A 23,408-nucleotide genomic window follows, 5' to 3' on the forward strand; every position below is an offset into this window, starting at 1 on the left:
GCTCGCGCTTGTGCAACACAGCCCAGCTCGACTGTTCCTCCGCTCGTGTCTGCCTGCTGAGCATCTTCCATTCAGTACATCACAGTTGGCGACGAGGATCTTCGGATCGGCGTGTGCAGGGCGGCAAGTAACCCGGGTGGTTCCAAGCTACGGAGCCAAGGGGCTCGCCAGCACGAGCATGGCAGAAGGTCGGGGCACGGCGCACGGACGCGTACCCGTGTTCGGGGGAGATGAGTTCGAGTTGTTTTCTGAACAGTTAGGTTGCTACTTTCGGGCGAATGATGTAGAGGATGAAGAGAAACGCAAGGCGATCTTGCTCGCCTCGCTATCAACAGAGCACTACCGGCTGCTGAGTGATTTGGTGGCTCCAAATAGGCCCAGTGATGATGTGCTATCCTTTCAGGACATCGTGGCGAAAATGAAGACCCACTTGGCGCCAGAGAAGTCGTTACATCTCGCACGGTTCCAGTTCGATCATCTCGCTAAGGGTGGCGAGGAGCGCGTTGCGGACTTCGTAGCACGGGTGAAGCATTCGGCTGTGCCGTGCAAATTCACGACAGAGGAGCGTCCGGCACGGCTCAGAGATCGTTTTATTTCTGGTCTGCGAGACGCAAAGATGGTAGCAGCCATCCTGCGGTTAACCGACATCACATTCGACTCTGCGGTCGCGACTGCTTCGTCTGTCGAGCAGACACTCATGGATGTCCGCGCCATTGCTGGCCAGGACGTAATGAGTAGCTCCAGCTGGGGCATGGCGGCTAATCCCGAGGTCCACGCGGTGACTGCACAAGTGCCGCAGGTCGCGCAGCCCGGAGTCCGCGCGATGGCTCAAGTGCCGCAGGTTGCACGCACGCCTAGCGGTGCGGGACGAGGGCGCGCACCGCAGCACGGTCGCACCGGGAGCGAAGGGGCACCGCAGCACGGTCGCACCGGGAGCGAAGGGGCACCGCAGCACGGTCGCACCTGGAGCGAAGGGGCTTTCCGGGGGTGCTGGGGGTGTGGGGGTCCGCACCTGCGACAAATGTGCCCGTATAAGAACACCGTGTGTTTGCATTGTCACAAGGTGGGACATTTGAAGCGCGTGTGTTGGATGGCGGGGGCCTCCGTTGGGATCTTGGATGACGAGGTGCGGGAGGACCCCAGTGACCTGGAGATCGGCCTGCAACCGGGGCATGACGATGCCGGCGAGCCGGAGCAGGAGATGCAACCACGGTTGAGTCTGTTTTCCGTTGGTTCGGAGATGACGACGCCTTTCACGGTAGAGGTCGAAGTGAATGGCCAACTGACTGTGTTTTGCGTGGATACCGGGGCTGCGGTGTCGGTCATGGGTGAGCAGGCGGCTCGTGGTCTTCGCGGTATTCGCCTGGTCAAGACGGCCTTGTCGTTATACACGTACACCGGTGAAGCGATTGCACCGCTTGCGAGGGCCGACGTCTCAGTGCGCTACCGAGATCGACGCGCCCGGCTCTCGGTGTTCGTTGTACGAGGGGAGGGGCCCGCCCTTTTGGGTCGGGACTGGCTGGCGCACCTCGGACTGGATCTCCGGTTCGTACCTCCAGATGTGCCAGTGCTCTCTTCGAGACCTTCGTCGAATACCGAGGGCGAGGCTCTGGCGGCGGGGGCCGCGTCGATGCAGCGGGAGCGACCGTTCGTTGCTGCCTGCGGCGGTGATGTGCGGTTCGGGAGCGGCGAGAGCCGTATCAGCTCTCGCGATGAGTTCCCGCGCTTCGGGAAGGGTTCGTGAGGCAATGCACGTCGGTGTTGTTCAGGCAGCTTCAACAGGTGGCGGTGAGCCCGTGGCGTTAAAGGGAGTCGTGAGTCACAACATCGAGTCAACAACCAAGAAACGGACTCGTGATGTGGGTTGTGGGTTGTTGTTCATGGCATATGTGTTTTTCCTTGCTCTAGTGATGCAGTTTAACGTTGTTGAAATAAATGCCAGCAGTTCTCGTGTGAAAGTGGATTTGGCGGAGATCAGTCAATGGGGTTGGTATTATGATAAATGTGAGGTGGGAGCAGTGGTGGCAAATAAAAAGGTTGGGTTGGCCTTCCATTGTCCCGGGCCGCAGGTAGTTGCTTTGTCATGTGCTGGGAGTTTATCAAAAGACCGCGCTGTACGGAAAAATGAGTTTGCAATGCTTCAAGTGATGTTCGTAGTGATTTATAACGAGCCTATGATTGAAGTGTGGTTTAAATGGAATTGCGACCGTCTAGCTGCCGTGTGGGTCTCGGAGATCGACTCGGAACCAAGACTGGTGCACTGGTCGGCGTTCCCCCCACCTCTGGTTGCGAGCGCAGCTCTCTGTGTTCGCTCAAGGCCGTTTGGACGGGCGTTGGCGTCTCAACTGATTGTGGTGCGTGGGTTGTTTTGGAGCATTAAGTGCGTACAGCCAGCGGCGCTGTTCAGCACCCCCGGCCAAGGTCGATCAAGGCTGCCGCTGGCGCCACGGCTTCCAGACAGCGGGCTTCCAGCCTCGGGATGTTTATCTACGTCGGGTCTGCCTGGGGGGAGTGGGCCGGAGGCGTTTGATGGTGCCGGGGGAGGTTGGCTCGAAAGATCGCCACGACCTCGGCGAGGGCCATGTCAGCATGAGCCGCCTGGGGGCGTTTCCGCTGGGTAGGGCTGCTGTGTTTTTTTCGTCTTGCTGCTTCATATCGGCAACACGGCCAGAGTTTGGGAGGTGCTGTGTCTTCGGAATCTGGTCGGGGCAGCTCCATTAACCCGCTTTCACGCATTATATGATGTGGTGTGCTGTTATACTTCGCTGTTTTCATTTTATTTGCATGATTATTATACCGAAGTCCTTTGTGTTCTTTATGCTTCTTATAATGGTGATCATTTAATAATCATAGTTTTAGGGGGGAGGAGTGTGGTGGAGTCTGCGGGCCTACGGGGAAGGGCATGGTGGTGTGGGAGTGGTCATCGTATCTGCAAGGGATATAAGGTGTGCGCGCCGCCTGAGGCGTCGTAGGAATGCAGTAGTCGAACGCGGCTTGTGCGTGTGCATACGTAATAAAGGAGAGCCGCTGGGCAGAGTACGCCCGCGCTCGCGCTTGTGCAACACAGCCCAGCTCGACTGTTCCTCCGCTCGTGTCTGCCTGCTGAGCATCTTCCATTCAGTACATCACAGAGGTGAGTCCGGAAAGGCCGTGACGAGGTGAGTCCGGTAAGGCCGTACGAGGTGGAGCCATTGCATGACGCGGAAGAATACATGCCGAGCTTGGGGGGATAGAAACCCCGGGATCTTTTGTGCTCACACGAGCCCCCAGTATGATTGTCCAGGAGTGTGTGCAGACTGCGAGTGACATGGCACGTGTGGAATTGGGACACGGACCGACCCAGATGGGAGACGTGGGTCGTGAAACGTCCGGGAACGGCGAGCCAAATGAGACGCACGGAATTATTTCAGGAACCGCGCCGGCTCCGCGGGACGTCACGTGTGAGGTCCGTTCCGTGTTTTGCAAAAGGACCGAGCAGGGACGATTGCATTATGGGAAGCCGGCGCTGAAACGTTCGGCGCTTGGTACAAGACACCAGCGTGGACCGCTAAAATGGAGGCGAATTGGGTCGAGTGAATTCGGAAAGCACATGTCCCCATGTGAGCACGTGTGTGGGACCCGATGTGCTGCTCGTGGAGCGTGCGGAACGAGTCCCGATGGCGACACCGCCGGGCCAGTGTGCGTGGTCAGCCGCACGGAGCGATCCGTGTGCGAGTGACGTCATCGGCAGGGATCGCGGGTCAGTGACGTCATCCACACGAAGGCCAGGTGAGTAACGCACATTGGCTCGCATGGGGAATACTGTACCTCGAAAACGAGCGCTTGGCGCGATCAGCAGAGCGACGTTACGCTTTAAATTATTATCGGCCAACGGAAGGGGACGAGCGAGTTGAAAACCGCCGCCTGGCGATGCAAGGCCTACCGAGCCTTGCCACGAGTAGACTGACCCCTGCCAGGATGTAGCAAACATCCTCGTCGTGGGCAAAGAAGCGCTAGTTAGGGGAGGGGTTTAGCGTTAGATGGACCGGCCTCATGGGGCATTATGAGTAGTCCTCCATGAGGCCCGGTAACATCAGTTAGGGGAATTTAGAATGGATTGGAGACATGGAGAGACATGGAGCGTGTAGTGGGGACGTAGATTAGCGATGGAAGTAAATGGAACGTGCATTAGAGTAAGGGATGACGGGGAGCACGAACTTAGTTAGGGGAACCTAGTTAGTGTCAGTATAGGTGTGGGGAAAAAAGAGAGAGAAAAATTTACAATGAGTGAACGTGAGTCAGCGGGCCCAAGTGTGAATGGAGTGAATGTGGAATGCATGGTGCGAACAAATGATTGGGGGGAGGAGTGAATCCCACCCAAGGGAGCCCTGGGATAGTGTAATGTAAGTTAGCAGGTTAGTTAAATTAGCCAAAACGGATGTCGGTTTGTTATTTGTGTCAAACGAAGGTGCGAAACCTTTTGAAGGGTGCAGGAGTCTATTGACCGGCTGGGAGCCTGACTGTGGAAATATGCGTACTGAGTGGAGGGCAACCCGGGTACCGAAGTAGTCGGCCAAAGTAGGCCATTGGTCCAAAGGACCGAGCTAGTGTAATGGGCATGGGTAGCCCACGGAAACGGGACCCGGAGCACCAAAATGCCACGTGGGCATCGACGGGGAAGATGCCAGAGAGGGCATCCCCCACGTTCATAATGAGTAGGTAGGCTCAGAGACGGCCTGAGACCCGGGGGTGCTGTAGTTTGAGTTCGGCAGATGGGTATCCCTGCCAATGGAGCCACACTGCCCAGCCACAAAATTGTGCAAGAGCACGAGAGAAAATTTGTGGGCCAGGCCCAAATTAATAATGAACACCAACACAGGCGACGGGAATCGGGGTTGCTTGAACCGATAGTTTAAAGAAATAGGCATGTTGAAAAGCCCCAGGGATAGATTAACGTTTAATAAATGCTAGGATAGATAGGAAACATGTACCCCTTCGCACCATCCATCCCTTCGCTGTTCGTGGGCCGCTGGACTCACCTTGGAAATTGCTGAAATCTGTGGGAGTTATTCTGAGGCTGCATTGGGCCTCGAGACAGATTCACTTGTCTCTTCCTCAATCCCCTCAAAAGGGATCTTAGTGATTGGGGATAGACAGTCAGGATGGGTTTAGCTGAACAAAGACAATAAGGGGGTTAGGGACACACATAATTATAAAATATATATATATTTTTTTAGTCTAAATTTCGTTTTTTTTTTTTTTGTTGTTGCAAGCTAATGGGGATGAGTATGGACAAGGACAGGCAGAGGCGATAGGTTGGGGGGAGACCGTAGGGTAGGTCCGAGCCCGTCTTCGGACCGGCCGGCACCACCACACTCCCTCCACAACCCCATGAGACCACACCGAGGCCGGCCAGCTTCACGTGCCGACCTGTTGCACTGCACCTTACCTGGTCTGCATTTGCCTTGCCACGCCATGCTTTTCCTGCCTTTGCCTTGACTCCGTTTGCCATACCTGCCATACCTTTATTTGCATTGCCATGTCACCGCCTCACCATGTGCTCCAGGACCATCTCTGAAAGTGTTTGCAAGGACTGCCCTGCAGTCAGCTACATTATCGGGGACTGCATTTGCGCAGCCCGTACATCCATCTCCTTGTTGTTGCAGAAAGGTCAGTTCAAATGGACCAGGGATTGCACTGAGCAGCCCGGATATCTCCTTGTTGTTGCATAAGGGCCAGTTCAAATGGCCTGTGGAACGGCGTATGGCCTGCCATGTTAGGATGAGTTGCCTCCAGCAGCCGAAATGAAAAAAAAAATTCAGTAACAAACAAGGGACCATTAAAGGCCCTGAAGACGTCTGATCGTCAATTGCTGCCGTGCACTCATCCACAAATGTTGCCTTTGTTGTGTTCTCTCCTCAAGTCACAGGTCCTGGGCCATGGGTAGTGTAAATATTAGAAATGTTTATAGTCCTAACCCACCTGTTGTTTGTTTAGTGCCGGCAATGTAGTTAAGTTGTCCGAATGAGTCTGTTAGTTTAGTTACGCAATGTACTAGGTGATTTATTTTTGGGACATGTATTCAAATGTCGCACTCAGGAATCAGTAGGTAAAACATACTAGGGCCACAAACCTACACCTACATTCCACACGAATGTTAAACGACTCGGGTTGAGTCTAGCAAAAGGGGGGGGTAGTGTTACGGTTCTAGGAACCGTACGCATACAACATACAGGTGTCCCAAGTCAGTTATGCTGTTAAGTATATGTGTAGACAGAACCCCTCCTTGTATGTAGTGGGAAGTCGAAGGGTTGCGTTGCGATGTTTTTTTTTTTTTTTTTTTTTTTTTTTAGTTAGGGTAATAAATCTTTATATCCCATCCTCCATTGCGATCCACAGTACCCGAGCGCTTTGCAGCCTTCGGTTGGCTGGCAACAACGTACCACGGTCCACCTGTTGTCTCTGGGGGCTCGTTTTTCCGAGACAGAATCTTCGCTGTCGCAGTTCCTATTCGGCTTCTCCAAATGCTCCAACTCTTTATTGACGGGTCTACACGCGTGGAGTGGGCGGGCCTCACCGGTGCCTGGCCGAGGCCCCGCCCAGAAAGGGGGTCCCATGCGAGCCCCGTCCAATCAGGGCGGACAGTGACGTCAGTTTTGACCAAGGCCCCGCCCTGCTGAGGGAGGTCTATAGACCACGACATCATCCTCAGTCTTGAATTATTTGGGGGTCGTTTATTCAGTTCTTTGGGGGTCGTTCGTTCTGTGCTTGGAGGCCGGAGTTGGTTGGAAAACGAAGGAGTTCCCACTGCTTGGCTCTGCTCACGTCTCACCCTGACTTCTGGTCCCGGTCCACTCGAGCTCCTCCACGGACCTGAACTCCACACGGGCGGCTTTGGACCTAACTGCCCGACTGTTGGCAAGTGCTGCACCACGGAGCATTCCTTTCCCTGAGACTCAGGTACTGGAAAGAACTGCGACCTCAGCTCACCTCCCTCCCTGGCTGCAAAAGTCCTTTGCCTTCAACTGGGTTTATTTTGTCCGAGTGTGTGTCTGAGTGTGTGGCACCAGTCTAATAAGTAGAAACTGTATTAGTATTTTCGATTATTGTAAATCTTTCCTGTGTATTCCCATGTAAGTCTGCTCTGTGTCTTCTTTTGTAAGTTGCTGTAAATTGTTGCACTATATCTTCTTTCTTTCCCAGGCATAATACCCCAATAAACTTGTTTCTGTGCCACATAAATTTCCTCGTTTATTATAAATAAATTATTGCAGAAATGTTCCCAGTTCGTTTTCGTCTTTTCCTTCATTGGTCCAGCATGGTTCGGATCTGAGTTTTAGCCGTGTCTTTGTTCCCGTTGATCTGCTCATCCAAGTCGGCACGGCTTTGGCAGTTCCGCTCGACTGCACCCGAACCGGAGTTGGTAGTCGGAACTCTACCACAGTCGGTAGAGTGATCTGGTTCGAGCAAGACGTGCCGAGGGCGTGGTTCCCCAGTAGACGACACCACGTGGTTAAGTAGGTAAATTGGTCCTAGACAAAAAGATCCTACGCTACGCGGTGGAGGTATTGGCGTCCACGGTCGGTTAAGCGACCCACCGCCTCAAGGAGTTATCCGGAGCGACGGCCTACAATTCCGGGGAGTCTGGTGGGAGGCGACGTATCCTCCCCCACCTAGTGGTCATTTTCGCCCCCGGTCCCCGGCCTGCAACAATATATATATATATATATATATATATATATATATATATATATATATATATATATATATATATATATATATATATATTAGCACAATATCTCAAAAGGTTGTTGACAGATTCGGATGAAACTTGGTGGACATGTTGTGTGTTTTTTTGTGTGACTTTTTTCAAAGTTGTGTGACTTTTTTCAAATAATGCGCCATTTCTTCCAGAAAATTGTTGAAATGAAATCATATTTTGGTATCCACATATGTATTTCTTTGGTTTGAAGTGGAACAAAACAAAAAAGCTGCAAAAATTACTAAATCGTAGCTGATGCCACATAAATTCTAAAATGGCTTGGAAAATATAATTGGCACCTTTTAGAAGCTGTTAGAAATAATTAGATTTCAAGCAGGTGATTCTCCTTGACTTTGGAATCGAACTCACCTGTGGTTAGTTTCAGGTGCCTGCAATATAAAAAAAATCACTCATTCAACGAGCTTGAATAGAGAAAAGGAGTCATTCTGCGGTTTTGTGTTACTGTCTGTACTGCAATGACCTTGGAAAAAAGAAAAAAAAAAAAGAATTGTCTGAGGAGGTCAGACACAAGATTGTAGCCAAGCATGGACAATGTCAAGGCTACAAGTCCATTGTCAGAGACCTTGATGTTTCTGTATCCACCGTACACAATGTTATCAGGAAGTTGAAGGCCCATGGCACTATCCAACCTCCCTGGACGTGGCCGCAAGAGAAAACTTGATCGAAGATTGCAGCGAAGGATTGTTCGAATGGTGGAGAAAGCACCTCGATCAACTGCCAAACAGATTCAAGCTGACCTTCAGACACAAGGTGCGACAGTTTCAACTTGCACCATCCGTTGCCAACTCGCTGAAAGGGGGTTCTATGATAGGAGACCCAGGAGGACCCCACTGCTGAGAGAGACATAAGAAAGCCCAACTGGAGATTGCCACAACACACCTGAACAAGCTAAAGTCCTTCTGGTAGAATGTCCTGTGAACAGATGAGACCAAATTAGAGCTTTTTGGTAAAGCACATCATCTCTATGTTTACAGAAAACAAAATAAAGCCTTCAAAGAAAAGAACACCTTCCTTAAAGTCAGACATGGAGGAGGTTTAATAATGTTTTGGGGTTTCTGTGTGGCCTCTGGCACTGGGTGCCTTGAATGTGTGCATGGCATCATATAAATTGGGAGATTACCAAGGCACTTTCAAGCGCAATGTTCAACCCAATATCAGAAAGCTGGGTCTCCATTGAAGGTCATGGGTCTTGCAGCAGGACGATGGATCGCAAAACCACCCGTCACGTCAATTGCACCCAGGAATAGTGCAAGACAAAATGCTGGACTGTTCTGAAGTGGCCAGCAATGACTCCAGATCGAAAACCAATTCAACACCTGTGGGGAGATCTCAAAACGGCAGTTGGGAGAACGCACCCTTCAGATCTGGGAGAACTGGAACAGTTTGCACAAGAAGAGTGGGCCAAACTACCAGTGGAGAGATGTAGGAAGCTCATTCATGGCGAGAGGAAGTGCTTGACTGCAGTAATTTTGTCCAAAGGCTGATACCAAATATTAAGTCTCGGGTGTCAATAATTTTGTCAATGCAATTTCTTTTTATTTCCTGATTTGAAAGAATATATTAAGTTCTGAATCAAAAACAAAGGTTCTGTAATATTAACAGTGAAATAAAGAAATGTGGAGACTAAATACGTTTGTCAATTTCAACTTATTTTTTGAGAAAATTGTGAGTTATTTGAAAAAGTGCAAAGGTGCCAATATTTTTTGGCCATGATTGTATGGATTCAGTTATGCTGATAAACCACACATTGAGAACCTCAAGCTCAACCTCAGACTCCTTGTTGTTTACTACCAAACTATAAAGGAGTACTGATGGAGTGGGTTAGGGGGGGGACAGGGGAGTGGTTCTTTGCTGTCTACATAAATAAAACATTTTATCATTAGCTTATTTGGAATTTAAAAATTCCAGATAAGGTATTGTCACCGCGCACCGTTTGTCCGTCCGTCCGTCTTCTATTTTGACTTCTCTGGCCAAGCTGCTGGCCCAATCCAGCTAAAATTTGGCAGCAACGTTCCTCTCCTGTTAACAGGAATTGCAAAACTCATTCCATTCACATGACTTTAAGTAGGTCAAAATGGTGGTCCCACAAATTCCTTCCAAAATCTTCTCCAGAACCACCAGTCAGAATGCTCCCAAATTTGGGTTACAACATTAGGCCAGGGCCCAGATAAGCTCCAGGTCCAGTGGCCTTATTTTTTTTTTTTATTATTGTCTTGCTTTTGAAAATTGTCTTCCCAGAGTTTTTCCAACAGTAATGGTGAATGTCACTTCACATATTATACTAAATAGGGTGTCATTAAATTATGTACACAGATCATCTACTAAGTACTCCTACTACTACAACATAAATAATATTTCGTCTAATTCCACAATGTACAATATAATATCCTATCCATCAATAAACCATCTTTGGAGCACTAAGAATACATTCATGCTCGTTTTTATGTTCATCGCCATGTTTATGTTTCTCCGATGGTGCAGTCACATCTCATAGTTTCTAAACTTGCGCAACAGCTCTGAAGGTGCGTCAGCTGTCCAAAGAAAACCACCATGTGCAAAAGATTCATCGGAGTAACCTGAAAAACACAGAAAGAATCCTAATGTAAATATGTGCTGCTTTATAATCCATCTGCATATTATGGAGGAAGAAATTGTAATCACAACCTCACCCCACCCCCATTATAATATTTTCCCTTCTCTATCCTGTCCAATTAAGTTTTTCAGCAATAAAAAAAATAATTAAAAAAAAACTAAGATAGGACTTTGCTGAAATGTTTGTTAAATTAATTTGGTGCTTGAAATTTTTCATGTTCTAAGTTTTTTTTTTTTTCTGCTTTGAGACCCGTTTCAAGTTGGCCTGTTCAACATTCTCTACTGAGCCAATGGTTTGAGCAAGGATCAGTTGCCAAAGTTTATTGCATGCGGCTGAATCACTTATGTGGACGTTTCCACAACCAGCTGTGAGCAGTTGCATGACTGGCTTCGGTAGGTACAGGTTCTCTTTTTGAGTGACGTACGGAACTGTGTTTCTGCCTACGTTGCCGAAGCATTATGGTTTTGGGTTCTCTGTCCGTGTGTGCGTGATGATTTTGTTACCATGATAACTTGTGAACCAGTGAAATCTTTTTATTTTCCCAAGCTAGGTTCAAAGGTGCATTATGATGCAAAGATGAACTGATTAGAGTGTGAGGTCATAGGTCATGTGACCTTTATCCGAGTGGCAGATTTTCGTTACCATGATAACTTGTAAACTGCTAAAGGGATTTTGACCAAACTTGGCATAACTATGGACTGTAATATGAAGATTAACTAATTAATGTTGGGTTCAAAAGGTTAACGTCCACAGGTGAAGTGCCTTTTCATTGAAAATCGGTGCTACTGCAATAACTTATGCACCACTCGAGATTTCAACCATACTTGACATACTTATGGACTGTAATACAAAGAAGAACTGATCAATTTGATAGAACAGGTCAAAGGTCATGTGCCCGTTGAAAATCTTTTTGCAGGCCATAACTCGAGTTAGAAGCCTGCCTTTCTCTTTTCTTTCTCTGTCTTATTTTTCATGTGATCTTTAATCGAGTTCAAGTGTAACAGTGGGTTTACATCTAACATGGGAAGAGGTATATCCATTGATGCATTCACATCAAGTTCTATGTTGTAGTTTGTGATGTATTTTATCACATGCACATTTGTGAGCTACGCTTGCTTGTTGCAATCCTAACTGTACTATTTCTGTATTTATCTGTCTCCTCAAGCCTCAACTGCTGGACAAGGACATGAAATAAATACCTTGCGCTTCATGCAATACATAAGCCACAGTCTTGTAAAGGATTTGTGGCTTTGCTTCTGTATAAGACTGCATTCAAAACAACAGGATGAGAACTACAGAGACATGACAGAAGTAAATAGACACCTTAAATTTTTTCATTTAATCTGTATAAAGCAGTTTTACTCAGTGATTTGTACTAATATTTCACTTTCTTTGCAGAAACGAGTTCCTGGGTCTTATAGCGACAATTAGCTATGCCTCAAACCCAGGGAGCACACAAACTTTCCAATTTTCAAAGAGGGCGAATTGTTGACCATTTGGAAGGTGGAGTCAGCCAGCATCAGATATCTCAGAACCTTGGCATTCCACTTTCTATGGTCAATTGGGTGATTGTGCAATTCATCAGCGAAGGCAAGGAATCCAAGGCTTCCCGTTCTGGTCGACCTGGGCCCTCAGAAAGGTGTCATCGCGCTGTCAAGCGGTCCATTGAGAAAAATCCCCATTGCAAGGCAGCAGATGTTGCAGAGGAGGTCCAAGTTAGCTCAAGAACTGCCATGCGGTACCTTCATCAACTGGGCTCCTATGGGAGAGCAGCCAACATTCAAAGGAGTAAGACGTGGGCTGACGAGATGGCCACCAGCCGCTTGGAGTTTTGGCAAACTGTAATTTTTTCAGATGAGTCCCAATTTACTCAATTTTCTGAAAGTGGATGCGTATGGGTCTGGAGACTTCCCCTGTCAAGAGTTCTCGTTGAACCGATTGCAGCCAACTGTCAAACACGGTGGTTTTTCAGTGATGGTGTAGGGATAAATTTGGAATGCTGGTCGGTTAGAGCTTATGGAGTGTGTTGGCAACATAAACTCTACGATATACATTTCTATCCTTGAGGATGGACGTCTCCCTGTGTCCTCCACTGGTCAGATGGTCAAAAACAACACTCTGTTCATGGAAGATGGAGCTCCATGCCACACTTAAAAATTACCAAAGAATGGCAGGACAGAAATGGGATCAAGCAACTTCCATGGCCAAGTCAGTCTCCTGACATGAATCCCACTGAACACCTCTGGGCCATATTGTATCGACTTGTGCGGAAAAAGTCCAGGAAACCAACATCACGGGCAGAATTGCTAAACCTTTTGCATGAAGCCTGGGCAGAAATCTCACAAGAGAAAATTTCTATGTCAGTTCTATGCCTTTAAGAGTAAAAACATTGAAATCTGCAAATGGCAAGTCGACTAAATACTAGTGTATGGATTAAAATGGATCAAATGTAAAATAAATAAATTCTTTCAGCATCATGGTATCTATTTACTTCTGTCATGTCTCTGTACAGTAGCCAGCTCTTCATCAATAATTTGAGACCAATTTTTAAACCAACTGACTGCCAAGGTTAGTGTGATTGCCAGACAAAAACATGAAAAAAAACAAGAAACATTTACAAGTGCAGGAATGTTCTTGCATTATTACTTGCTTAGATGTGGACAGAGTTAATCATTTTTTTTTGAGAGCGAATTGGTCACTCAGCATTACCGGCTGTATGATTCTGGGAACCCAGGTTTAAATCTCATGCAAGGAATTTATTTAACTTTACTTGGCGGTAGGGCAGCAGAGGCGGAATGGGGAGAGAAAGCACAGGGATATCAACAGTTTATCAAAAGAGAAAATTTATAATCTCGCTGCTTTCCTGTGAGGGAAGGACTCTTTGCCATGCATTCTTGTTCCTGCAAGTCTTCCTTGCACCATATTCTCGGAGTTTCAGCAAATGTGTTTGTCGTGCTTTTTCCATTCTCAGCAGGCAAATCCTCAAGCATGGCTGTGTTTTGAGTATGTACCACCCAATGCATGGACTGCAAGAAACAGTTATTGCATTATTCATAATTGAGTCTTGCACTAAAGTATCAAATCAATGAATGTTGGAGATTCAACTGTTGGTGCAATTTATATTGTGTGTGAGGAGGAGGGGGTGGGGGGGTGCTCCATGATGCACATCTATGCAGTTATTTTGAAGTTGTTTCCTTTTTCGCTCGCCTGTTCGAAAAACAGCTATAGCGATACCCCCGGCGTGAGCGTGAGCATCAGCGTGAGCATGAAAATGTTAAAGTTTTTGGTGCAAGTTATTTCCTTTCTCATGTTTTTATCTACAACACTATTTTTTACTGATTACAATATACAAATACATATTGTTGTGGTTGACGAAATTCACAAACCACCATTCAGGTCCCTTAGGTGAGATATCTCTGTAAGTATATGTGTAGTTAGGCCCAAACCCGTTGTTTCGAGGGAATAAATGTCATTCAGTCGGGCTGCGACTCTTCAGGATAGCCGTTTTTCTTTTACTATCCTTATTTTGGACCAGCCGCCATTACTACCACCACCAACCACAACGCCGCTTCACAACAACAACCACCAACCACAACTCCGCTTCACAACAACAACCACCAACCACAACGCCGCTTCACAACAACAACCACCAACCACAACGCCGCTTCACAACAACAGCCACGACCTTAACCGTCACAACTCGCCACCATCGCATCCCCACCATCTCGCGCCACTCGTGGGCACCAATACTGGACTCGTGCAGGGCGCGCACCGAGCAGCGTATTCAAAAACATCACGGACTTTCCGCAGAAAACGGATCAAAAACGACTCACGCCCACTTTTGTTCCGTCCAATCGGTGAGCGAGGGGTGATTTGGCCCCGCCTCCAGGGCGTTGGAGGGCGGTCGCTATATGCAAATTCATGGATCAAAAAGCATTCACGCCCACTTTTCCTCGGGCCAATGGGGAGCCAGTTAGAGAGGTGAAGGGTCGGAGGCAGAGGGTCAAGGGTGAAAGAGCGAAGCCACGGGGCTGATATAAACGGCTGCGTTCGTCAGTAGAGTTGAGAGTTGTGCGGAGTTCAAGAGAGTCGTCGGTGGAGCTGGAAAGAAGTGGGAGAAGTCAAGAGTGAAGAGTTGGGAGGAGCCAAGAGAGGAGACGGAGAGGGCGAGTAGACGGAGCTGAGGAGAGGTGGCGGCGGCGAAGGCGGACGAGGGGGTGCTCGCGTCGGTGCCGGGAGCTGCAGAGGGAGAGGCCAGCAACGCGACCGAGGTCGAGGAGGAGACGCTCGCCGCGGGACCCGAGACAGGGTGATATCCTCCTTCCCCCGAGCATCAGCAACCCCCTCCTGTTTCCCCCCCGCGCTGAGATAGTGCGACAAGGGGGCCCCTTTCCCACCCCCTACCAGACACTGTCCGCGAGGCCCGCGGAGTTGAGGCGCCACCGCCGCTCCGCGTCTCATCATCAGACGGGTAGGCCCGACACGGTCTCGGCCCCAGGCCCGCCTACCCCCCTCATCCTGGAGGGTGGCTCTTTTCTTTTGCTTTGGGTATCTGTTTTGTCGGCGCCGTCTGTGAAGTAAAATTGTATAAGTGTTGCCGTGTGCTCGGTAGTCGGATAGCTCTGCATTGTGTTTCTCTTTTATATTTGCTTTTTGTGTAATATTGTGTTTCTTCTCCTTTTACATGTGCTTTTGGTGTAATTGTATATGTGTGCTTCCCGTTCATCGCGAAATAAATGTGCTTATTGTTGAACTGTTTTCCCGCTTCGCTTCGTCTTTTCTTTCATTGAATCTCCATCTTGCTTCACGTCAAGGGTTGGTCGTGGGCTAAAACGCCCGATAATTAATCGAACCGTCGAGGCCGACGAATAACACCGCTCGGTTATCCCAATAGTACGGAACGGGTCGCTTAAAGTGGCACGTGTCCGAAGTCGACCTGCGGCGAGGTGCGATCGCCCGGTCTACCCTCCGTGTGGGTATTTAGGTAGGTCGAATTTGGCGAGCAACCCTATCCCACGCGGGGGCCGATTGGCACGATCGTGGTGAGACCGAAAGGTCCACCCGTGACTAGTTCCCGGCGTTAGTCCGAGAGGGTCACGACTGGATTGTCCGTCCGGTGGGCGACGTGCCGCGATTCGAGTTACGTGGCCGTCCGCACGCCGGCGGGCGCGAATCCGCAACACTGGTGTCAGGTCGTGCGATATAAACTCATAGCCCTCCTCACGGCACTGGTATCGGAGAACGGGAAAACGGGCTCTCCTGTCTCCAGCTAAATTCACGGGAATCGGTCCAGGGGTGAGAGAAGCGACCCCCGATTCCCTCCAAATTACGAGCGAGCTAAATTAACCCTTCACGAGAAATAAAATGGCGTCTCAAGGCGAGCGGGAGCCGGGGGTATTTGAAATGGATGTAGAATGTGTAGAATCCATGGCTCAGGATGAAATCCCCGTGCAGGAAATGTTGGTTGTACAGGAAAACGAACTCGCCCAACTGAACCCAGAGCCCGAAATGGGTGCGGCAGCGGCCGCGGTGTATGACACCTCCCCTCCCCCTCTCCACCAAAACCCTTCCCCAACCCCTGCCGAAACGACTCACCCAAGCGCACCCGACATGGCCCAGCTATTCACCATGCTGGCACAAATGAATGCGGAAATGACAGCGAAGATAAATGCGAACATGAACGAAAAGATGGATACAAATACAAATGAAATGAAAAACGAAATGAAAGGAATGAACAAGCAAATAAACGGAATGGAAGCAAACATGAAGGAGGAAACGAAAAAGCTGCGGGGTGAGACGCAGAACATGGGCCGATGCCTGCAGGTGGGCATGAAGGCCGTCAGCAGGGAGCTAAAAATGGCGACTCCACGTGTAGGAACGAACGAGCTGGGAGAGGGTGCAACGGTGACCGAGAGGGCCAAATTAAATGGGGAGACCAAAACGTGCGAGACGAGACACGAGGTGACGACAAAGGAAATAAAAATAGTAGAGACAAGGGAGGTAAGGGGTGAAGAGGTGACTGAGTTGGCAGAGACACGGGAGATGGGAACGATAAAGGGAAGACTACACGACGAAGACGGGGATAGAGACGCACACACACACACACACGGAGGTAGTGGAGGACAATGGGGGTGAGCTCGCGGACCGTGCAGGGACCCGGTGCGAGCAGCGGGATAGCCTCCTCCAGGAACGAGGGGAGGGAGTATGCCCCCTTGAGGCGAGTCACGACCAGGTGAGTTCGGTCGTGCTTTGCGAGGTCGAGGGGAGGAGTGCTGCGAACGGGTGCACGGAGAGCTTGGGGGGTATAGAGGCCCCGGAGACCCTTGTGGGGACACAGATCCCCAGTGTGGTTGTCCCTGTGTGTGTGGTGCAAGGCGTGAGTGCGTCCCCGTGTGTGGAAGCGACCCCGTGTGTGAGTGGTGTGGTGGCGATGGTGCCGGAGTACGTGCTTCCCAGCACACCGTGTGTGGAAGAGGCCGTGTGTGTGGATGAAACGGCCAGTGTGGATGAGGCACCGCGGGTGAGTGCCCCCGCGTGTGTGAGTGAGGGACGGTGTGTGGATGAGGCACCGCGGGTGAGTGCCCCTGCGTGTGTGAGTGAGGCACGGTGTATGAGTGAGGCACGAGTGAGTGGAAGGCCGCGAGTGAATGGAGCACCACGTGTGAGGGGTATGGTTTATGCAAGGGAGACCGTGTGTGTGAGAGAGCGGTATGTAAGGGAGATGTCGGTGGGCATGTGTGAACATGCAGCCGCGTCTCCCGGGGTGAATGTGATGGAATGGACTGTGAGCGTCGTAACACGCGGGAGTGCGTGTGTGGAATGGCGACGACGGCGACATGTGAGGAAAGAAAGCCGAGTAGCGGCTGTAGTTGTTTCGGGGACCGTGCCGGGTTCACCCAGCAGTGAGCACGAGGTCCGTGCTGTGCAACGCACGAGACCCCCACGTGCTCGCTTGCGAGAGTGAAGTCCCGGTCCGGAAACGCACGCGGTGGATTTGCCGATCCCGCGGACGGACAAAGTTAAGGCAGGATTATGGATTTGGACCGGACGGGTTCTCCATGCGATCGTGTGTGTTAAGCTCCAACGGGCAAAGCACATGTGTTCGCGTCGGGAACCCCTCGAGACGTGGGGCTTGTGTTTTTTTTTATGCGCACGGTGACGTCATGGCTGCACGTGGGGTTGGAATCCGGCAGGAGGGGTATCCCTGCCGGATGGTACCGTCCAAGGAGGGACGAGGAACACGTGCAGCTACATGACGTCACGGGCAGGTGCAAAGTGCGCGAGTTGCCGCGCTGGTGCTGCGCATGTAAAAAAAACAAAAAAAAAAAAAGAAAAGCAAGCCTCACTTTCGGGTGCACAGGATTCCTGGGCAAGGGGTGGAAGACCCCCTTGACCAGGGCACAGGATGGAAACTAGTTAGGGGGAAGGGTTAGCTTAGCTAGACCGACTTCATGGGGCAGGGGTAAGTCCTCATGGAGTCCGTGGAATGGATTAGTTAGAGGGATTGTAGCGAGATTTAGGTTGGGAAATTGATTAATGGGATTATTTGGAGACAGAGACAGACTTTGGATGTGTAGTGGGGACGTAGCTTAGCGACGTAGTGTTAAAAGGAACGTGCTGTAGTGTAAGGGACGACGTGGGAGCACGAGTTAGTTAGGGGAGGTAGTTAGAAGGATGGCAGAGTTCAGCGGTGTGTGTGTTGAAAAGTTGTGAGGTGAGTACATGATGAGTGAGTGAGGCCAGCGGGTCTGTGTGAGTGGAGCGAATGGGGAATGCATGGTGCGATGAGTGATTGGGGGGAGGAGTGACTCCCGCCCAAGGGACCCCGGGGTCAGTGTAGAGTGAGTTAGGGGGTTAGTCAAATTAACAAAAATGGAGGTCGTTTTGTTGTTGGTGGGAGTGTAGGCTCGAAACCCGTTTGGAGGGGTGCAGGAGCCCTGTTGACGGGCTGGGAGCGTGGCTGCGAAAAGTGAGTATCGCTGAGTGGGTACCCCGGGCACCAGGCTAGTCGGCCGTGGTAGGCCAAGTGCCCATGGGGGGCCGGGATAGCATATTGGGCACGGGTGCGCCTGCTTGGTGCGGGGGCCCGGGGCGCCATTAGCCGCGTGGGCAGTGTTGTGGGCACGGGTGACCCTCGGAAAGCGGCCTGGGAAGCCAGCCTGCCACGTGTGCGTTTCAGGGGAGGTGCCATGGGGGGCACTCCCCGGTGTTAGGGAGCTGGTAGGCTCGGAGGCAGTGTAGTGCCCGGGGGTGCCATAGCGGGAGATTCGGCAGAGGGTCGTGCCTGCCAAAGGGAGCCACGTGTCCCAGCCATGAGACCGTGTGAGGGCACGGAGAGAAAATTGGGGGGGGCGAGGCCCGAAATTGTGAGGACACCAACACAGGCGACGGGAATCTGGGTTGTTAGAACCAATAGTTTAAGCGAGAGGCGCTTGTTGAAAGCCCCGGGGTAGTTTAACGGTTAAATGGTTAGGGTAGATTAGGAGATGTACCCCTCCGCACCATCCATCCCCTCGCTCTCGTTGTGGGCCGCTGGACCCACTTCGTGTTATAGATCGCCGAACTCTGGGGAGGCCATTCTGAGGCTTCGTTGGGCCTCGACAAAGGACGCTAGCTCTCCCTTATTCCCCTCCGGGAAGGGAACGTAGGGGTTGGGAGTAGGCTCGGTGACAGGATAGGTTAGCCGAACAAGGACAGTAAAGGGGGTTAGGGGACGATTTATAGTGGGAGGTAAAAAAAAAAAGTTAAAATAAAATAAAAAATAAGTTGGGGCTAAATTGGGGTTTGACAAATTCAGGGAGTGGGTATGTACAGTGACAGGCAAAGGCGATAGGTGGGAGGGAGACAGGTAGGTAGGTCCGAGCCCGCCTTCTGAGTGGCCAGCACCACCGCACTCCCTCCACCAACCTCCACTGAACGGCAAAGGCTGGCCAGCTTCATCTGCTGGCTGTGTTGCTGTAAGGCCTGTGCCGGCCCACTTCATCTGCCGGCTGGCTGTTTTTCTTCAAGGCCTGTGCCGGCCCACTTCATCGGCAGCTGTTGTGTTGCTGCAAGGCCTGTACCGGCCGGATCGTCTGCAGCTGTGGTACTTCAAGGCCTGTGCCGGCCAGTTCATCTGCCGGCTGTGTTTGCCTGCAACGGCCTTCTTCTGCGAGCTGTGTCTGTCTGATCACCTTTGCCATGCCCACTGCCCCTGTTCACCAGCCCCGTTCAATTTTTGCTTTCCCCCCCCTGTTCATTTCCATGTGCGCCAGGATCCGCAAGGCAACAGTTTGCAAGCTGCGAGAACTGCCCTGTTGGCAGCTACAACACGGGCCTGCAGTGGCGGCCCGTGCACCGTGTTTGTGTTCATCCATCCATTCGTTGTGTTCATTGCGTGTGCCACTTGAGCTGGCACGGAGACTGCATTTGTGCAGCCCATGCACCGTTGTGGTTCACTGCGTTCAGTTCAAACCATTCATCCATCCGTTCGTTGTGTTCATTGTGTGTGCCACTTGAGCTGGCACGGAAACTACGTTTGTGCGGCCCATGCACCGTTGTTTTTCACTGCGTTCAGTTCAAAAGGGAAGGCCTTGGACTGCGTGTGAGCAGCCGGCGACGTTCCCTGTCACCTGCATTGTTTGAGACAGAGACTGCATGTGAGCAGCCTGGCTCCCTGCTAACTGCTTTCTTTTTGCAGAGTTCATTGATCCTGGGCCATGGTTTAGTGTAAAATTTGTAAGTTAAGGTTAAGATGTACTGTAAATATGAGTGCGCCCCCGGCATGTTTGTCTTAGCGCCGGCAATTTTATTTAAGTCGTCCGTGTGAGTGAGTTTGTTTAGGTAGTTACTCAGCCCTCAGGTTATTTATTTTGGGGACACGAATACCATGAATGTCGCACTCAGGGATCCGTCGGTAAAATGTACTAGGGGAAAACTACACATGATGGCACACGAAAATTTGACGACTCGGGACGAGTCTGTAAAAAGGGGAGGGGGTAGTGTTGTGGTTGACGAAATTCACAAACCACCATTCAGGTCCCTTAGGTGAGATATCTCTGTAAGTATATGTGTAGTTAGGCCCAAACCCGTTGTTTGGAGGGAATAAATGTCATTCAGTCGGGCTGCGACTCTTCAGGATAGCTGTTTTTCTTTTACTATCTTTATTTTGGACCAGCCGCCATTACTACCACCACCAACCACAACGCCGCTTCACAACAACAACCACCAACCACAACGCCGCTTCACAACAACAACCACCAACCACAACGCCGCTTCACAACAACAACCACCAACCACAACGCCGCTTCACAACAACAACCACCAACCACAACGCCGCTTCACAACAACAACCACCAACCACAACGCCGCTTCACAACAACAACCACCAACCACAACGCCGCTTCACAACAACAGCCACGACCTTAACCGTCACAACTCGCCACCATCGCATCCCCACCATCTCGCGCCACTCGTGGGCACCGATACTGGACTCGTGCAGGGCGCGCACCGAGCAGCGTATTCAAAAACATCACGGACTTTCCGCAGAAAACGGATCAAAAACGACTCACGCCCACTTTTGTTCCGTCCAATCGGTGAGCGAGGGGCGATTTGGCCCCGCCTCCAGGGCGTTGGAGGGCGGTCGCTATATGCAAATTCATGGATCAAAAAGCATTCACGCCTACTTTTCCTCGGGCCAATGGGGAGCCAGTTAGAGAGGTGAAGGGTCGGAGGCAGAGGGTCAAGGGTGAAAGAGCGAAGCCACGGGGCTGATATAAACGGCTGCGTTCGTCAGTAGAGTTGAGAGTTGTGCGGAGTTCAACAGAGTCGTCGGTGGAGCTGGAAAGAAGTGGGAGAAGTCAAGAGTGAAGAGTTGGGACGAGCCAAGAGAGGAGACGGAGAGGGCGAGTAGACGGCGCTGAGGAGAGGTGGCGGCGGCGAAGGCGGACGAGGGGGTGCTCGCGTCGGTGCCGGGAGCTGCAGAGGGAGAGGCCAGCAACGCGACCGAGGTCGAGGAGGAGACGCTCGCCGCGGGACCCTAGACAGGGTGATATCCTCCTTCCCCCGAGCATCAGCAACCCCCTCCTGTTTCCCCCCCGCGCTGAGATAGTGCAACAAGGGGGCCCCTTTCCCACCCCCTACCAGACACTGTCCGCGAGGCCCGCGGAGTTGAGGCGCCACCGCCGCTCCGCGTCTCATCATCAGACGGGTAGGCCCGACACGGTCTCGGCCCCAGGCCCGCCTACCCCTCTCATCCTGGAGGGTGGTTCTTTTCTTTTGCTTTGGGTATCTGTGTTGTCGGCGCCGTCTGTGAAGTAAAATTGTATGTGTTGCCGTGTGCTCGGTAGTCGGATAGCTCTGCATTGTGTTTCTCTTTTATATTTGCTTTTTGTGTAATATTGTGTTTCTTCTCCTTTTACATGTGCTTTTGGTGTAATTGTATATGTGTGCTTCCCGTTCATCGCGAAATAAATGTGCTTATTGTTGAACTGTTTTCCCGCTTCGCTTCGTCTTTTCTTTCATTGAATCTCCATCTTGCTTCACGTAAAGGGTTGCTCGTGGGCTAAAACGCCCGATAATTAATCGAACCGTCGAGGCCGACGAATAACACCGCTCGGTTATCCCGATAGTACGGAACGGGTCGCTTAAAGTGGCCCGTGTCCGAAGTCGACCTGCGGCGAGGTGCAATCGCCCGGTCTACCCTCCGTGTGGGTACTTAGGTAGGTCGAATTTGGCGAGCAACCCTATCCCACGCGGGGGCCGATTGGCACGATCGTGGTGAGACCGAAAGGTCCACCCGTGACTAGTTCCCGGCGTTAGTCCGAGAGGGTCACGACTGGATTGTCCGTCCGGTGGGCGACGTGCCGCGATTCGAGTTACGTGGCCGTCCGCACGCCGGCGGGCGCGAATCCGCAACAATATATTGCTTTAAAATTATTTGGATCAAACTTCACTGCAATGCTTTATAAAAAATATTATTAGACTAGTCTTTTAAAAACGATAAATGTATAAACAGGCGAGCATTTGGGTGGCTTTGACACCAACTCTGGTTATAAATATGGTGAAAACACATGCTGGCTGAGAAGGCAGAGTGTGTGTACATCTCTTGACAACATGCATGCCTTTCCCTTGCAGGGATGTAAAACTGGTGCTACCTAAACATTTGGATGCCATTGGACAGCCGGGATAATGAGGTATTTTTTCCAATATCGGGAAGGCCGGAAATAGTGCAGTTGACAGCTGTGAAAGTGAGACTTCCATGATCTTTGCTTGAAACTGGGAGACAATCACAGACAGAGAGGAAGTAACTGAACCATGCTAAATAAGCATACGCTCTGCACGTTTCCTTTCCCGTTGTGTTTGTACTGTGATATCTTTCCTTGCCTATTTTATTTTATTTTTCTGCAGTCTAAGGGTTATGGAGGAGCAAGAGCAATCACACACACACACACACACACACACACACACACACACACACACACACACACACACACACACACACACACACACACACACACACACACACACACACACACACACACACACACTCTCACACATGCAGACAAATGCATGAGAACACTGGACTTCACTTCAGACAAATAGCTACTGAGCTTGGGAGGAAATGACATAACTTCCCAGGGCACTCTGGGTACCAGTGACACCATATTTTATGTCGCTTTTCTCTCCGCACTCAATGGGGCAATTAAGGATGAATGTTCTTCTCACCATGGATGCTAACCTAAGGGGTTTGTCCACACTCTATCCTTTAGATGCTGAATGCCAAATGAGGAGGCAGCACATACCATTTTTAAAGTCTCTGGTATGACATGACCAGGGTCAGTCGAACGACAGACCTCCGAGACTCAAAGCGGACACTTTATCCATTGTGCCATGAAGTTGAAAGGAAATGGCCTTCTCATTCATTTTGATAAGAAAACAGGTGAATAATGTAAAGTTTTTGTGTTTTTCCATTAGTTCACGATTCATCTGTGGCCAGATGGTTACTTTATCGTGTGTGTGTGTGTGTGTGTGTGTGTGTGTGTGTGTGTGTGTGTGTGTGTGTGTGTGTGTGTG

At 50.5% G+C, this 23,408-nt stretch overlaps 1 protein-coding gene and 1 long non-coding RNA gene across 4 annotated transcripts in view; one reads left to right on the forward strand and one right to left on the reverse strand.

The window, feature by feature from the left end:
• The first annotated feature begins 3,341 nt into the window (after positions 1-3,341).
• On the forward strand, positions 3,342-23,407 carry LOC147026482 (uncharacterized). Its single transcript, XR_015058369.1, has 4 exons — positions 3,342-3,768; positions 5,546-5,649; positions 22,470-22,528; positions 23,105-23,407. It is a non-coding gene; the product is annotated as an uncharacterized LOC147026482 (long non-coding RNA).
• DNAJC12 (DnaJ heat shock protein family (Hsp40) member C12) overlaps positions 7,885-23,408 on the reverse strand; it is a 29,737-nt gene continuing 14,213 nt past the window's right edge. The window contains exons 4-5 of one of the 3 annotated variants that reach the window (XM_085881923.1): positions 13,212-13,381; positions 7,885-10,338 (exon numbers count right to left, since the gene is read on the reverse strand). In XM_085881923.1, the coding sequence (XP_085738049.1) occupies positions 10,244-10,338; positions 13,212-13,381 (265 nt within the window). In that variant the 3' untranslated portion in view covers positions 7,885-10,243. The remainder of the gene's footprint in view (positions 10,339-13,211; positions 13,382-23,408) is intronic. The other 2 variants (XM_085881924.1, XM_085881922.1) reach the window with 2 other exon arrangements.

The sequence above is a fragment of the Eptatretus burgeri genome, chromosome 5, assembly GCF_056783735.1.
Source record: "Eptatretus burgeri isolate ZD-2024b chromosome 5, Ebu_testis_v1, whole genome shotgun sequence".
Lineage (NCBI taxonomy): Eukaryota > Metazoa > Chordata > Myxini > Myxiniformes > Myxinidae > Eptatretus > Eptatretus burgeri.